This window comes from Halichoeres trimaculatus, unplaced genomic scaffold (genome assembly GCF_033239565.1).
Source record: "Halichoeres trimaculatus isolate MK-OKI-2021-1 unplaced genomic scaffold, fHalTri1.1 fHalTri1_scaffold_13, whole genome shotgun sequence".
In the NCBI taxonomy this organism is placed as follows: Eukaryota; Metazoa; Chordata; class Actinopteri; order Labriformes; family Labridae; genus Halichoeres; species Halichoeres trimaculatus.
Window position 1 is genome coordinate 14,438,841 of NW_027437191.1, and position 18,252 is coordinate 14,457,092.

General features: G+C 39.4%; 2 protein-coding genes across 2 annotated transcripts in view; one reads left to right on the plus strand and one right to left on the minus strand.

Annotated features, from left to right (window-relative positions):
• Nucleotides 1–4,084: 4,084 nt before the first annotated feature.
• ora6 (olfactory receptor class A related 6) lies at nucleotides 4,085–5,017 on the minus strand. Its single transcript, XM_074685855.1, has one exon. It carries the CDS (start codon nucleotides 5,015–5,017, stop codon nucleotides 4,085–4,087), a length of 933 nt encoding a protein of 310 aa, XP_074541956.1.
• Nucleotides 5,018–13,760: 8,743 nt separating this feature from the next.
• The window catches only part of LOC141801770 (bromo adjacent homology domain-containing 1 protein), a 44,351-nt gene continuing 39,859 nt past the window's right edge, over nucleotides 13,761–18,252 (plus strand). The window contains exon 1 of the mRNA XM_074685023.1: nucleotides 13,761–14,327. The gene's annotated coding sequence lies outside the window, so the exon portion shown is untranslated. The remainder of the gene's footprint in view (nucleotides 14,328–18,252) is intronic.

Sequence of the window (18,252 nt, forward strand, 5' to 3'; positions counted from 1 at the left end):
AGCTCCGGAGGACTTTACAGGCAGTTTTCTAACATGGTGTCAATGGCCTTAAAATGGTTCAATCGTTCCATTGACGGTGAATTACTACATTAAACACATCAAACGATTTACCAATTGACTTAACGTTTGATGGTGTCTTTAGATCGCAAGAAGTCTAGTTTCGTTTACGGCTTACTGCTTGTATTTTGTATATGTCCTAAAATACGCCGCAAAGACAAGGTTGCATGCTTTTGGTTTTTTTTTAAGATGGCGGCGAGGCGTTAAGGTCTCAACTAATAGCCTGATTTTTCCTTGAATAAAACCACATTAAATAATTATGACTGTATAGCACATTTTGATTTCATTTTTTAAACGAGGCATGAAAAGGTTCTCACAAAATTTGTTTTACCGAAAAAAAAATGGTTTTTTTCTTTCTTTTCTTTCTTTCTTTCGTTGTGATTCTGTGCAGTTGCTAACAGAGTTTTTGTGTTGAAGCCCTGGGGGAAGATGTTTTTGACGTTTTTTCCCCAGAGCAACCTTAAGCAGAAACTACATAAGCTGAAATGTATCTATCCCTGACCAGAGTAGATTGACTCCACTGTCTAACTGCCTTAATTTGACTTTTTATACATGGCCACAATGTTGTATTTGTTGTAGCTATATTATTGGGAACACATTTGCGTCTCTCTCAATGTCAAAAGAGGGCTAGGCATGCAGCTGTAAAGTGAAGTACTTATTGCACATTTTAATTAATAAAATTAAAAACTATAAATCTCAAATGTTAATAAAACGTCTGTTTACTTGGGTGAATACCTGAAATAATCACATGAAAGTGATTTGTTATTTAATGGATCTCAGCTTTCCTCAGCCTGACTGAAATAAAATGGGAAGAAAAAACAAAAGGACTCAACTTCAAGCCTTTGCACGAATTTTGTAAGTCATTGCAGTTGTAGAATATTTATCTGTACCAAAAGCAAAACAATATGTGTATCTTTGATAACGTTGACACAAACAGGGCGGAGTCTAACGCGAACAAGGAAGTGGGAGAGAAAGCCCACATGAACCTACCCAGTTTCTGTGCTGCACGTGCAGCTCTCGCGGCGATAGGCTGCACCCAGTTCCTGCCAGGGAGACCCTCTCCTCGCGCTCTCTTCACCGAAACCAAGTTTTCGATACCGCTTCACAAAAATATGCACTGTATGAGTATATTCGTAGGAACTCCCCCCCAACAAAAGAAGGTCTGTGGGGATATGTTTTTACGCAGTACATTATGATTTTACCTGAGGAAACACTTGGCAGTGACTTCTCCTTCAATTTCACCAAATTTAACACAGATTTATAATTCAAGCTTTGATTTCTTCTCTCAAAAAGATTTTTTAGTGTTGTTTCTGTATTTTCTCAAGAAAAAAAATACTTATTGTGTTAAGCAGGAGTGCAACTGGTAAACAATGAGAGCTGAAATATTGGCTTTAAAATGATTTTAAACACTAGTGTGGATAGAAAACTTACAAAGGCAGACTAAGGTAGTTATGCACCCAAGATCTTCAGCTGTTAATTCATTTGAATCCCAGAATTTAACCTTTCAACCACTTACACTTTATACACTCTTACTTTGATGTTGTCTTACATTGTTGATCTTATCTTGTGACATGCATTAATATATATTTTGAATGAGTCTTATGAAATATAAAGAATCTACACATTTACACTAAACAGCAGGCACAGGCTTTGTGTTGCCTCATTGAGTTGTGTCACAGCTGTCACACCAAGTTTAAAATTTATCACAGTCAGACATGATATTTAGTCCATCATCACCACAGTGATAAAAAAAAAAAAAAAGAAGAAGGGGGGATTAGTAAAGGACCGCATTTAAATTATGTCTCTGGACATGATATGTAGTTTAAAAGTGATTCATTTTTTGTCTGGATTTCATTCAAAGTGCAAATTAAGATGTCACAACAAAGAAGAAGAAGAATTATGTCTTAGCTCTGCAGCCATGACCTTGCAGTTTATCAGAGGTACCTTGTTGAATTATTTATCTCACAATATTGTTGTATTAATAATGTTAATCTGAGAGAAACTGACATATTTCAAACATTTACAATCTATTTTTCACATTTATTCAAAATGATAAAGCACATCTGACCTCATGTTAGTAGAGAGTTGATACATCTCACTCAGTTGGTCAAGTCAGTCTCAGTAGATGACTGTGACTACTTTGTGACATGTAAATGTATTCAACAAGAGATATTGGGTCTTTTTTAGATTTGTTTTATAGCCTAAGCACAGACTGCACTTTTTGTGTAAATAACTAGAAAATATATCTTTACTTTGAACCCTTTTATGAAGAAAATCACTTTAATTTACAGTGAAATTGGACCATGCATATTCATTTTACCAGAATCCTCTTCATACTAGATAGTGGGATATCTACATTATCACCTCAGGGCTAAGTGACGTACCTGCACATTTTACCAACATACATTTATGTACATAATATCACAGAAGAGTAGAGAACAGAGAAAGGAGACTGGATAATTTGTTACTATTCTTTGCCTTTGTAAAATGAAAGAGAGGACAGAATTTCCTCCTCTTTCGAGTGGCTTTGTAAGATGACTGTGCACAGGAATGCAAATGCATAAGCATATGTTTTAGTTGTAATGTGTAGAATTCCATTGAAAAGCAAAGCAGTGTGTGAGTTATCAAAGGACAGCAGATAAGTGTTACGTCTTTAGGGTTTATTTTGGGTCACACTGCTCTGCATAAGGTTTGCTTGTCCTCCTCCTTCTCCCAGACTGTAAGAGAGAGTTTCCAGTAGAAAAACATTAAGTGCTTTGAGAAAGAAAATACAACAGTTGCACTGTGCTTATGCAGGTCAAACTAACGCAAACAGTGTGACTGATTAGACTCATACTAGATTTAACACTGGTACTAAAAGCTGCAATCTGTTGGCTCATAAAGGGAGGGTACTTTTTCAAAAGATTTTAGTGTTGTCAAAAATAAAGTACATAGTATATATATATATATATATATATATATATATATATATATATATATATATATATATATATATATATATATATATATATATATATATATATATGCTAAAGTAGTGATGTGTGTGTGTTTTTTTTCTGAATTAACTCAGCAAAGAGTTAGGATATGTCTTGTAGGGAGCAAGTTGCACATATAGATACTCCTCAGAGTTGACAAGATTCAACTAATCACAAGCTTACAATACCATGTTGTGACCAACACCTAGCTAAGTATACAAAAAAGTCATGATTTGAATTTAATTTCATCAATAGTAAAAATTATTTATTTATATAGGTATCGGGCTAAAAATAAAGTCCCTCAGATTCAGTAGTGCTTCCATGGCAACAATGTTCTTGTTCAGCAGCTGACTTGTGGGTCAAGTTTACTAAATGGAAAATTTTCATTCAGATTAATGTATCAACATTACCCTACTTTATTGCTATAAATGATGTGAAATTTCACATTTTCGGTTAATAAAAAAGCAAAAAAGTAGCCTTGTCCCAGTAACCTCTATCCAGTAACTGTAATGTTGCTTTTCCTTCTCACTAATCCCTGAACACAGCTGAAGCCCACACCGTGTTGCAGTTTGTTATTGCTTCAAGTCTGTTTTCTTCTATTGAGCAACTTTTTTTCTCCTTTTAACATCCCTCACTTATTTCTGTGTTTTTCCTCATCCTGTTTTTTTTCTCTTCTTCTGTCATAAACCATTAATCTAAGGTTTTACAATCTGTGCAGAAAATTGAGAGTAATAACAAATAATACCATCTAATTTGTTTACTGATGCTAATGGAAGCTGACATTTTCCAGTTTTGTCATCAAAAGGAGGTAAAATCATGAACTTTGTAGAAGTTTCTCCTTTCCTCACTCCTTTTGCAGAATTATTTTATATAACACATTAAATCTGGTTCTTCCAAACATCACATCACATCATATTCAGAATTAATTCACTACTGTTATTGGGTTTACAGTCAGTAAGTGTTTAACACAGCCAGGTGATTAACAAGGAAGCTAGATAGTAACAGCAAAAATGCTGGACTTAATAGAAGTTTGTGCTTAGGACAAATGTTGATTACTTTTTTGATAAGATCCTGAGAGAGAACAAGTTATTCCCTATACCATATACATAGGGACTGATCGATGTATATGAGGTTGAAATAAAGAACTCCATTTCAGCCCAGAAAGGAAGGTCACTGGGACTTAGTGTCAGATGGAAGACCAGGTAGAGAGTCCAGTCCACCTGGAACAGTCCCATGGCAGCAAGTATAGCGATAGTACTCCTCTGGAGTTTTTGATCCTTAGTCCTCCTGAACTGGCTCGACCCGCTCATGCTCTCAGCCGGCTGCACTGCGTTCCTTTGCCTCAGCAGCACCATGATGATGAGGATGCTGGTTACAGTGACAATAAAGAGGGGCAGCAGGTTGCACAACAGGATGAAGAGGTATTTGTAGACTCTGTTGAGGATGGGGCAGTCATCCTGACTACACTGGAAGAAGTCTGGAGGGCAGGCGCTGCTGTTTCTTGTGGTGTTTACTGCATGGTCCTGAGGGCTGATAATCAAAACAGGGAAACTCAGAAGCACTGACATCATCACACAAACCCCGCTGACCATCCAGGCTGACCTGATGTTGTCTAAGAAGATTGGCAGGTTGACTCTTTTGTTGGCGGTTCTCAGCTTCAGGTAACGAAAAATGCTGATAAGGATAGTGAAGAGGATGCTGGAAATTTCCCCAAACACAGTCAGGAACTTAAAAAAGTGACACAAGAACGTCCCAGTAGTGGTCGTTGTGGCATTGAAGGACCTGTGAATTGTTATGTTGTAGATGTTCACAATTAAAATTTCCTCCAAGTTGGCCACAGCAAGCCCCAAAAGAAACAACTCAAAAGGTTTTACTCTGGAGTGCTTGGTCTGAAGGATGGCAATGATTAAAAATACATTTCCCACAAATCCAAGGCAAGAAATGAAAGTTGTTAAACTCAGCAGGCTGATGGAAAAATCAACCATTTTTAAAAGTTCAATCACACAAAATTTCCTCAGACATAAGCACAAGTGTCCAACGTGGAGCGAAGATGTCGTGTATCACACCACTGACCAGATTCCTCCTGTTATCACAGTCTGACAGGTGGCGGGATCCAGATTGCTGATTGGCTGTCCTCATTATATGGAGTGGAAAAACAAGATGATGCTGGAAACACTGAAGACTGGGAATCATTAAAGTTTTACCTCTGAGCTTTACAAAGATTCATCTTGAGACCAGTGAGTCTCATTTAAAGCAGCGACAGGGTTTTCCACTGAATGATATCATCAAGTGCAATTCCTGCAAGAGCTCATTTATATTCTTCGACACCTTTTCAGAGTACCCTTTGACATGCTGTTTAGACTTAGTACAATACAGTAGTGATAAAAATGTATATAATTCAATGTTCTCCACCAGTATTCATGTGTAAACCACTGATACAAGTATTTTCCTCCACAGAATCATTTAAAGCCTTTCAGCTTAAAGGTCCCATATTCTGCTCCTTTTCTACAGTGTAATATGGATCATTGATGTCTTCATGAAATGGTAGAAACATGTTTTGGTCCAAAAAGCCAATTAACCAAGCACAGCAGCATTGTTTCCAGGCTCTCATAGCCCCTCTGTTCAGAACGCTCTGATTTAGTGGGCGTGACCTTCATATGTAAATGAGCCACCGCTGATACCGCCCTGCTCTTCCTCGTCACTGAGAGCGGCACCACGAGCTCCGAGTGCACAATGTTTAGAAAACAGCGAAGCTCGTTTTACCGTAACATTACAGGCTAAGACAACAGGCTAACTGCAGCTAAAGTTAGCATTCTGAAGCTAACATGGAGACAGGGGGGACACTGAGGAAAAGCTCTTACATCTGCTCCACAGCACACAGCATTTAAAATACTCACATTTCCAGGGTCCCAGGTTTGTTGGCAGATGGTTGGTAATGCACCTGGATTCAGGACCAGTCTATTCACGAACCCTCTGTTGTACTGTCCAAAGTTGGAAAAGCAGTTGGCTGTGAAGTGACTAGCACACACATGCACATTTTTACTGAGTATAGCAGGCACATTTCCTTGATAAATGAACTCTAGCCACTCAGTCTTATCTTCTTCCAAGATGAGAAACTTGTGCATGATGGAACTATGTGACTGTTTACAGCCAAAAACAGAGCAGTGATGGCTCTTCAACTTCGGCATTCTCCTCCCCCTGCTGGAGAGGGAGGAAGTTTAGGGGTATCTGCCCCGGTGGACCAATCAGGTAAGACTTGCTCCTGATTGGTTGAAAAAAATCCCCAAAATCCAAACAGCTCGTTTTAGGTCAGGATTTTACATTCACAAGCACTACTAAGTTCAGGTTTTGTTATTAAATATTACATTTTGTGGCCTGGAAGGAAAGCCAAAGACCCACAAATTTCACTAAAAGACTTAATAAAGTGATTTTTGCATAGTATGAGACCTTTAAAGATATCAAAACAAAACAGTCAGAAACTATGGGTGTCTGAGTGACTGAACAAGTTTACCCTCCTGATTGAATGAATCTCTATTCACACTTTCTAAAAATGTCCTGTGATTTTGAATTGCATGTGTACACATACATAAACAAACATTCTGAAAGCCTCAGAATATGAGATCCTGAATAATGAGCATGTGTAATATTTGCATCAATAAATCCTATAGTGTGTGAGGTGCTCCAAGAGAGGCTGTACACGCACAGTGTGTATTGTCACGTGTACTGAAACAAAAGCCAATCAAGAAGTGAGCTGACTCAGCTTATTGACAGAAGAGGATGTAAGAAAGAAAAGAAGTTCTGCTCACCAAACTATCTGTGACAATCTTACTCACCTCCAACTCAGAATGCAATGCATACAGCCCACATTCCCTCCATCTCCATGACTTTTTCCATAATTGTTTTTTTTTAATGTTTTTTTTTTTCAGAGAGTCAGTATGTCTCACTGGTTGATAGATTGCTGTGTGACCGACACTGGATGATCAACCAAGCCAGGTAAAGCTTGTGCAGTATGCCTGCTACTTTCTAAAAAGTATCACTGACTATGTGCCGAACAGACGTCTCTTCATTTCTACTGATTTAGAGCTCTAAGGCTTAAAAAAGTCTGCCTCCCTCAGAGCTGACATGTTGTGCTGGTGCACCTTAGGCTTTTCAGAGAAGCCAATCGACTAGAAGCGTCACTGGACTGACTTCATACCTTCACCGCACACTAATTCGTACATTAAACTTCACTGACAAAACATTGTAGACAGGTGGATACAGTCCACAGCAGAACAGATTCTTGTGTTAGCTTGAAGCAGATACTCATGACTGGAAAGGTCGGTGACTCCTGTTTCAGTGTTTTTGTATTTTTCTGGACATTCCTCCTTTACTCAGCTAACCCAGTACACAACGGTACAGGAACCCACATGTCTGAACAGGGTTGTCAATCACAAGGCTGGGTGCTTTATTTTGGCAATCAAACTATTTCTTAAACATTTGTTGAAAAAATTGCCCTTATGAATAGATAAACATCAAGAATATACATTTTAACAACTGTAAAGTGTCTTTGAGTTCTTTAAAAGGACTGCTTAAATAAAATCTATTGTTATTAAATTCAGTATTATATCCCTATAATATGAAGACAGAGTCTGTGTATGTGAACAACTCAATTGATATATATATATATATATATATATATATATATATATATATATATATATATATATATATATATATATATATATATATATATATATATATATATATAGAGAGAGAGAGAGAGAGAGAGAGAGAGAGAGAGAGTCTGTGTATGTGAACAACTCAATTGATATATATATATATATATATATATATATATATATATATATATATATATATATATATATATATATATATATATATATATATATATATATATATATATATATATATATATATATATATATATATATATATTAGTTTCTATGATTTTAACCTTGTTTGATCAGTGAAAATTAAAGGTGGGAGTTCCAGGCAGACACAGACACTGACACACATATGTAGTGGCCCAGAAGTGATGAATGAGCAGGATTATTCCTGTTAAAGTTGACTAGTTTTTTTTTTTTTTTTTTTAATTAAATCCCGTAGACTCTACTTTTAAAGGGCAACTCAGTTTTTTTTTTACACCTGGACCTTATTTATAGGTGTATGCATGCTCATATACTCACTCAGACAAATATCGTGCAGCTCGGAGTCCTTCAGAAGTTATTTAGATCCAACCAATTTTAGCCGCACTTAGCGGGGGCCACGGCAAGGGAGCTTCAACGCGGGACATAATCTCTGCAAAATCACCCATTTCGGCTATATTTTTTCATCCAATCACCAGTGTTATCATAAAGTCAGCTCGTCTACCGTCATCAGGTGGGTCAGCTGACCCAGAGCTGACCTGGTAAACAAACATTTGACGGTTGTCCTTACCGGTTTGAGCGTGAGTACATGAACGAGGAGCTCCATGAAAGAAGGATGCAGAGGGAGAGACGAAGAGCTGGCTCAAGAACAACAAACAGGAGCACGTCCACGACTCAATGCAAACTGGTGGTGGGCTTGTGGACAGTTTTCGCCTATGGCAACAGAGGAGGAGTGTGTTTGTGACAACACTGGCGGTGGATGAAAAAAATATAGCTGAAATTTTGCAGAGATTATGTCTCTTGCCCTGGCCCCCGCTAAGTGCGGCTAAAATCGGTTGGATCTAAATAACTTCTGAAGGACTCCGAGCTGCATGATGTTTGTCTGAGTGAGTATATGAGCATGCACACACCTATAAATAAGGTCCAGGTGTAAAAAAAAAACGGAGTTGCCGTTTAAGAGAGAGGGGTTGATAGCCTATGCTGCAGCCACTCAGAGGGAGCTCTAAACCTTTTGGCTCTATGGTCAGTGAACACTTGTGGGGTCCATTTGAATTTATAGTCTGATTAACAATGAAATATTTAAAAAAATGAAACAATGAATACTACAACAATAAAATTAAACTAGCGAAAAAAAGTCCAAACTTCTTTAAAAGAAAGTGTAATAAAACACTCAACAAGACATTATTTGTTCAGTCTTTATTGAAACAAACCAAGCAAAGACACAAACTTGGTCAAAAGTTTTTTTGTTGTTTTTTTTCTTTTTCTTCTGAATACTGTAAACTGCGGCTTGTCAAGTTCACGGTGATGTTCACGTCTCTAAACACAGCATGCTGGTGGAAACTTCCTGTTTTTAGATAAAAAGAATGAAAACAGAGTATTTTCAGAAAGTAGTGAAAACTGAAATCTGTGTGTGTGTGTGTGTGTGTGTGTGTGTGTGTGTGTATGTGTGTGTGTGTGTGTGTGTGTGTGTGTGTGTGTGTGTGTGTGTGTGTGTGTGTGTGTGTGTTTACAGGGGATGGAGGTTGGAACAAACAGAGAATATATAATGGGACAGGGGATTCTGGACCGTGTTGTAGCTCATGTTTCAGCTTGTCTCTTTTCCTCTTTTACTGGGCCGTCTTGTTAACATGAGAGTTCCCTTCAACCCAGCCCTGCATCCTGATTCAGCTTAATTGTGAATCCCACTGTGCTTGTGTGTGTGTGTGTGTGTGTGTGTGTGTGTGTGTGTGTGTGTGTGTGTGTGTGTGTGTGTGTGTGTGTGTGTGTGTGTGTGTGTGTGTGTGTGTGTGTGTAATTAAGGATAAGCCCTACACTGGCAGTAAATGGGTAAACTAGGGGTTGCGTAATGAGCCCGTGGCTTAGGAAGCTGTAGTCCTTTTTCACCATCTGATCATCATCAATCAAAGACCTGATCACATGACTTCCCTGGCTATGATTTTCTTTTCTCATTACATTAAGGTAAAATAGGCTTTATTGATTGCTTTTGGCCATTAAAGTTTCTTTTTTCCATTCTTTTTCACAGGTTTCAGAATGTTGTTTAAGTCAAATGCACTGAAATATAGTAGTGAGATTTCCACCTGTCAAGTCCTCTTTATTTTGTATACAAACTGTCGAACCCTCTTTGTTATTTACTATACAAACTAATTTGACTGAGCTCTCTGGAAACCCCCGACTATACCCTACTTATTGGACTGAAACAACTTAGACTTGCTGAAAGAAGCCAGTACAAACAGAAAAAAAAAGAAAAGAAGTCATCATCATATAACATAGACTACAAAGTGTATCAGGAGATAGGGAACAGGTAAGCATTGCAAAAGTGAAGCCAAAATATTTGTAGCCTGTTTTTCTGATTCGTTACAGTTAATGCCATAATCCTGCATCCTTCATGTTAGAATATGGAACATGGATCAAAGCGTAAAACAAAATATATGTTGTTTCCATTCTCTTTGAATGGGATCTCTGATAGCTTGTTCTTACGAGGCTGATTTGTCCAAATATATTTTTTTCCGATTACTGTTTTGTTACTACCCTTTGAACCATTCTGACCTGAAGGATCTTTGCCCATTTTCCAATTAGTGAAGAGTTAGCAGGGTAAAAGGGTAGGTCTACAAATCCATGACTCCACCAGCACAGACTCTGCCCCAAATTATGCCCACAATGGAGACTTTTGGCTTCACTCTTTCTTCAGTGAAGGGAGGCCATGTTGTTGATCTTTTGTCATACACTCCAAAGTGTTGAAAGTCTGATGCTTAGTGAGAAAACAGAGGCACATCAGTGATTTGAGACAAAACTATGGCCCTACTCACAATGTTGACTACCCACCCCCTTCAAGTTCCTGTGAAACTGCTATTATTATTATCATTATTTTATTGTTGTTATCAATGAACATATTTGTATACTCCATTCAGATTAGATTTTCACATTTTGATAACAAAGAGCAAACATCAACCACAGCACACATAAAAAAGCACATACACTTAGAAGGAAAAAAAAAAGCAAAATAGGAATTAAAGATAAAAAAAAATAAAATAATAATAATGAAATGATAATAATAATAAAAAAATATATAGAGAAATAAATCAAAAGAAAGTTGTTGTGAAACTGAAGGGACAGTTTGTGTTTTGAGCTGCTGTAAAGTTCAACCTCAAAGCAGTGTGCACTGTTCAGCTTCTGTTTTGTGGTTGAGAAACATGTTTTCCAGACATGTTGTTCCACAGCCCCTGCAAAATGAGCCCTGGAGTATGTTTCCTCTCATTTGATGGCTGTATGCAAGGCGTGAACTAGTCAGTAGCGACTTTATGAATCCTGCACAGGAAAGACAACGAGTTTGTGTTAGACACAATAGGGCGTTAAAGGCATCAACACATCTGTTTGAACATTTTTGCTATGTTTTGACAGAGCTGAGTGCACCCTGGAGCAACGATCAGTTTAAATAAAAGTAGCAGTGAGCCTTGGAGGACTTTTAAAAATGCAGCAACAAAATGTTCACACTTCAGTGGGCAGCACATGTTCATCTGAGTTATGTCTGATTTTGTTGATAAAACATTAGGGTCATTCATCAGATTAACATTATTTGATGTGTATTGATGACGTTTTTATTACTGGGACCAATAATTCTTTTTTGATATGAACTTATCTATTTTTCAAATGGTACATTCTGACCTAAGGCAAATGTTCATCTAAATGTTGCCTCGTCAATCCTACCAACCCTCACTCCCTTTTACTTTTAAAATCTGTAGCAAGAGTGGTATTGCTGAATGGAATAAATGCATTATACGACAGCTTGTTATAATAAAATGTATTTCACATTTGTGCTCAAATAGTAGCCATCCACTGAAAGAAGTGTGTGGAATATTATGTCAGAGAGCGCACAAAAGCTCAGGAAGAGAAATATGAGGGGGAAAGCAATGTTCTGGGGGTTTACTGTCCTCCAAAATAAAACTGAGTTTAGACATGATACTTTTGAAAACTTACTTTAGACACCACCACACACTTTTTCGTTGCTAGGCGCTGCCCAAGTAGCTGCCCAAGTAGCTGCCCAAGTAGCTGCCCAAGTAGCTGCCCAAGTAGCTGCCCAAGTAGCTGCCTGTTGCAGTAGCTCTCTTGTCTTTGTCCGTTTCTTGTAATTTTTTTCGTCTTTTTTCGTAATCTTTGTATTTGGAGTGGATCATCACTTTGTATGGTTCATTGATGGTCATGGACACCAAACTTCTTGTGGCTTCAGTGATATTTTTACTACTTTTCTCCTGTGTTTGTCTGGAGATCCTACATGTATCCATGGCTGCATTGTTTACATGTGAAATTAGCTGTTAGCAGTCTGTAGCATGTCAATGCTAACTAGTGTAAAGCTTGATGATTTCCCTCGAGGTGAGGAGGAGGAGGTGAGGACGACATGCTGGTTCTCGGGTGTGAGCTGGGAGGTGACGACATGGACCTGTCCTTCCATCCATTGTTGTTGGGAACTAGGGATCTAGCTCCGGCGGGATGGACGAGCTAACTGTGCTAGCCCAGCGGCAGAGGGGCTGCTGGAGGGCAGAGTGGCATCGTGCTGTTCACGGACGTAGCTGACGGAGCTGACATTGGACACATTGGAGGAGTTTCGCCTCCTGTGGGCAGACAGGATCCAGGAGACAGAGACTGAACAGACTGCTGGGGAGGCTCAGTCCTGGACCCTGTGGAGGTGGAGACTGGCTGGGCTGGAGAGTGGTGGACGGGTTGTCGTCATCTATTTTCTTGTGGACCTTTTTGCACTTTCTATACACTTTCTTACTTTAGTTTTCTTAAATGCTGCTGTGACTCCTGAATTTCCCCTCGGGGATAAAGTATTTTCTATCTATTTCTATTACAAGACTATGAATGGGTAGTTTCAGCTTTGACATCAACAGGAACCTTTTCCTTATTGTCATCAGCAGGTCACTGAATCTACAAGGCTGCAGTGGTGGAGGTTTTATGACCACATCTGACACATTTATATATACCAAATTACAAACTTAGCAGTTTTCAAAGACTGAAAATCTCAAACTCTCTAGTCCTCATTTATCCTTTTTTCTAAACAACACAACTGTAAACTCAGTAAAGTTCACAGCAGAGCAATTCAATGTTTTTGGTTAATAAAATAACTAATCAAACTAAACTTGTATGAAAATTAACAATTTCATATACATTTCCAGAAGATGTTAATTTTCACGACTGAATACATCTTTGATTAAACATTCCTCCCATAAGTATTCTAGTTATTTTACTTCAACCCATGTCCCATCTGTTGTGATGGAAGTGGAATTTTTTTTTTACTTAAGCTTAAGCCAGCCACTAGAGGGAGCTCTAAAAATATGGCTCCACATAGGTCAGGTGCTCCATTTATTTTTATATAGTCTATGGAAATACTGCATTAAACTTGTTTGTTGAAACCTGAGGAAGCTACTCACTGGAGAGCCAGTGTCCATTTACTGCACTAATTTATTTCTCTTGCTTAGGGTCGTGTGCAGTGGCCTACGTGGAAACTACTAATTTGTGCTGTGTTAATTTGGAAACTGAATTTTGGTTGGACTTAAACTTGTAAGTCTTGGCATGTGGCCCTAGAAGGCATCATGGGAGACATTTTCCTGGCCCTGTTCCCACTCCCAGTCTCACTGGTTTGTATCCAGGTGCTTCCACGCTGCCTGTCTGCCATCTCTGTATCCTCTCAATGCCACCACACACCTTTACCTGGAGTGTAACCAAAGAGAAGAGACAACCTTCCCCTGCTGCCCCGCGTGGATACCCTTTTAAAACCCCACCATGCCACCATCACATGCTTCACACAGAAGTAGGATGTTCTTGTTTTAGTTATGTAAACCACATTTCCTCCTCATACGGAGTGTAATCTTGAGACTTCAGAGACTTTTGCTTTGGGTTTCTTCACTTTGTACGGCAGAAGGGAGGGAGGGGGTTGGCCCACCCCTCTCCTGTCAGCGCTGCAGTCAGTCATGTTGTGCTGCTAGTTGTTGTTCAGTAGCAACACACACTCACAGACTGGTGCGCAAACTGAAAGCTGCGTGCACTGTTAATGCCGAGCGGCGGATATAAGCGACGTGTGTGCGGGCTGTGCTGCCTGGCTCTCCTGCAGGAACACTTCAGGTTTGCTCGAGGATGGGATAGAAGGAAATAAACATCCTGAGAGAGCCTGCTCGCCACGGAAAGGAGTGTTGCCTCTTCTTGCGAGACGAGAGTTGTTTGCTCTATCTCTTCTCTTCTCTGCTCGGGATTTTTAAAGGGGTTTCCTCGAGTGGAGTGGCGGAACATCGGCGACATTCGTGTTTATTTCCTGCATCGTCGGACGAGACTTGCCTTACCTCCTCGTTTGGAAAACAAGGTGCCCTGACTGGCTCCTCACACCATCGCGAATTAGACGAGAGAGTGCCTGCTCGCTGCCACACGGAGCTTCGGTACGGTAAGTAGCGGCTGCTCCACATTATTTTTTCCTCATTGAGCTTTCTTTCTTTCCACGGAGAGGCAGAGCGGGGCTCGCGTGGCCAGCTCTGCCTCTCCTGTGCACGCTCTTTGCTCATGTCTGGAGGACGTTGCACAGGCAGATAATGGCCATGGTGATGAAGGAGATTCCCAGGGAGTGGTACTCAGTCGGACTGGCCGTGCAGTGCGTGTTATGATACCCGAGCTCCCCCTTACCAACATCAACTCCCCTGTCAGCTCCTCCGCTATCAACACCACCAACACAGCCTACAAAGTGGAGCCTACTGAACCAAAGCTACCAACGCGATAATAATAGTTTTGTCCGCGGAAGAGGCTGAAACAAGGTCAAAGATAGGGGCATTAGCCTGTGTGCTGTCTAGTATTGGCTGGTTGGCTGCGCGATGTGTTCACCTGGTTATCAGTCCCCTGTGTGTTTGTGTGAAGGGTCGCTACAAACTTTATGGCTGCTGTGGTGTTTCCATAAGCCTCTGTCGGTCATTTTGGGTGTAACTTGTTACTTTGGCTGAGTGGAAATAGGCGGAGAGGCAGTGAAATGAATAGCTACACCATTGTGTCTGGTCCTACTCAAGGTTTCTGCCTATATATAAAGTTTTTTTTTTTTTGCAACTGATGCAAAACCCTTGTTTGTTGTTGGGTTCTGTATGTAAATTAGAGACAGTAGGGCAGAACGGGTTTGGTTGTGACACTCATTATATCTCACCACCAAATAGTGCTGTACCATACACAATTGTTGTTTGGTACTTCTCTGGAGTAAGACAGCTGAAGTCGTGGTGAGAGGACTTTTTGTGTTTTTGATCTTAAATTTGAAATATTCAGCTCCTCAGTATTTTTCGTCTAGGCTTACCCCAAATTCACACAGAAAGCATGAGCGCTGCGCTGCTTAGTGCCGCAGTTTTGGGGCGCGCGCCAGTTCACACTGGATGGATGGAGCACTGCGCCCAAAGCAGCTGGATACTTGAGATCACAAGATCACAGGAGAACCACGTGTTACCACCCATGACAATGTACTTGCATGGTGATTAATTAGCATGTTAGTCTTCAGTCCATGCCTTTCTGTTAGTGTACCTTTTAGAAAGAATATGTTGTGTCATATTGAATTATGAAGTTTTTCACCTCCGAGATTAACTTTCCTAGTCCAAAAGCTCGGGTTTCCTCTGGATCTGACCTGCTGATGACTTCTGGCAATGTGTCAGTGACGTAGTTTTGATAAACACGGATGGGATTTACAATTGGGAGCCAGAACATGGTGCTTTATTTTGAAAAGGCTGGATACTCAGATCGGTTTTGTGCCTGATTTCCTGTTTGGTAGAAAAGCGATCTGCAGACATGTTTCTGCAGCGCACTCCAGCCAAAATAGCCTCGCAGCGAAACAGCCGCGCTCAGATGTTGATGATCGACCTGGTCGACCGCAGCACGTGCTGTGTGAATGCGCTCATGGTTTGTGTGAATTGGAGGTTAGTAGTTCACTTTGTAAGTGGCGAGCTAACTAGTTGTTACACAGTTGCTAGCCCTGATGTTAGCAAGGAATTCCAGTTGAGCTTGATCGTCACATTCTCTTTGGGGTTGGTTGTCATATGTTATGTACAGTCGGCTGCCTTGGAGTGTGTTTCCTGTTTATGTAGCTTGTGTGTGTGTGTGTGTGTGTGTGTGTGTGTGTGTGTGTGTGTGTGTGTGTGTGTGTGTGCGTGCGCATATGGCAAGGACTCAAGTTAATTTTATTTTCCATAGCACCAGATCACAGCAGAAGTAATATAAAGTGTCCTGTCTCGTAAATCGGGTCTATAACTTTTTTTTTTAACAGACTTAATAGCCTTATGTTATCGTATCTACACAACTTCATTTGTCTGTACATCGTCACATTAACTTTTCTCCTCTTCCTCTCTGTTACCCACAGAAAAGTTCTGTCCCGACGCGTTCACAGACACACAAACATCTATGTGTATGCACGCATTTACACAGACAAGCACACTTGGTATAGCAGACAGAGAGCAGGGAAAACCACTACAAGAAATATAGGAAAAGATGTCCCAGCGCTTTCTCTGTGAAGATACAACACTCACTCTCCTGTGCAGCCCCCCCTCCAGGCTGTAAACCTAGGGGGAAGACTGTTTTGTGTTAAGAAGCATTAAGTTTTGTATTTGTCAACTTGTCAATGCCGTTACACTTTAAAATGTAGTTCTTCCTTCTTTCCCCTTTTAGAAGATTCTTCCCATTAAAATAACATTGTGACAAACAACTCTATATAGTGTGACAACTATCTCTGTGATAGTTACACAGTGTGTACCTTTTCATTACAATCAGCTGGAAGATGAGAAGGATAAAAAATTCAAGCCAACACCTTTAGCTTCAGTTAAATGTAGAAATAACTATTGAAAAAAAGATGTTTTGATGAAAAGCAATTCACACTACTTGTGTCAACCAACCCCATTTCCCCCCTCCTGTGTCACCATACAGTCTTTTTATTGTGATTTGTGACTTAATAGCCATCATAGAGACACACAACATATAGCCTGTATGACAGGTTGCTGACTTAGTCATGAATGCGGTGATCTCATTGTTGATGATACCATAATGACACCATCGATGTGAGGTTTGTCTTGTCAGTGAGTGATCTTCATCACATGCATTAACAAGAAATGACAAAATGACAGTAGAAGAGTGTAATTGAATGATGAGACAGGATCTTTACATCAGCGTTTGATGGTCAGATTAAAACCAAACAGTCTTTTTATAAGGAATCCATCAAGTGTGAATATTTAATCTCTTTGAATAGCAGCTGGTTAAACTCCACAATTATTTAGCACAAGCATTGGGATCTTTGAGAAATCTGTAATAAAACATGACGGATTAATTACAAAGTCATTGCTTTTAGCAGTCAAACTGGATAATTATACACCAGCAAGCTTTGAATGTGCAATTCAGACTCTTGATAGTTGGATAGTGCATCACAAACCCATGTGTCAGTATTTGATCACAAGTGATGTAAGAATGAAAGAGAAAGTTTCCAATACAACAATGTAAAAAAAACACCTAGAATAAACCCAAGAGTGTATTCTAGTCCAAACATGTTAGGCAGTTGTAATCGTGATCCTGATGTAGCAATGAGAGATGATAAGAAAGGGGGAGAACACCTGGAAAAAGCAGAGATCTGAGCATAGAGAACAATGCTACCTGTTGCTAATTTACTAGATTCTTCTGATTCTCACACACAGCCCAGCCAGCAAGGACATAGTTGGGAAAACAAGGCTGTTTATGAAATTTATACCACTTCTTTAACAATGAATTATGCATGTCAAAGTGGCATTGTGGTGTTGTGGGTTTTGAGATTTATCTGCAGCTAGAAACAAATAACCTCTATACAGTTGTGTAGTGTAGAGGTTTTTAATACCTGGGAAAAGCTCAAAAGATAGAGCAGTGGGTCTTCAGATAAATCATAAGGAATGAAAGAAGAGCCATAAATTCTTAAAGTGAAACTGGCTCTACAAACTGATAAAAGGGAAATATGTCTACAGTGTATTATCTGTATGCGTGGGCATTTGTTATCCAGCTACATTTTTTTTTAGATTGCTGGTGGTAAAACAGTTGGTTTTACATTTAAAAAAAACTGTCAGATTAGTTTTGAATTATCGCTGATATATAATGATATATTAACAAGTTCAATGATCTCATATTTTTGAATAAGGAGGAGATTTTTCTGGTTTTAAGATTGGCACTCCTAAAATGATTTAACTTGCCTTGACTTAAGACAGATGAATACTACAAAGTACATAACTTGTACCTGAAACCGAGTAGAGTGGATGTATTTCTTGTTGTGCACCTAAAGATTGTGCTTCACCACTTTTGTCTGGAGACCCATATAAATATGGATGATGCACCTCCATCTC

What these genes read in the sequence shown, in the direction of transcription:
- ora6 (XM_074685855.1), bottom strand. Translation starts at nt 5,017, where the DNA reads ATGGTTGATTTTTCCATCAGCCTGCTGAGTTTAACAACTTTCATTTCT.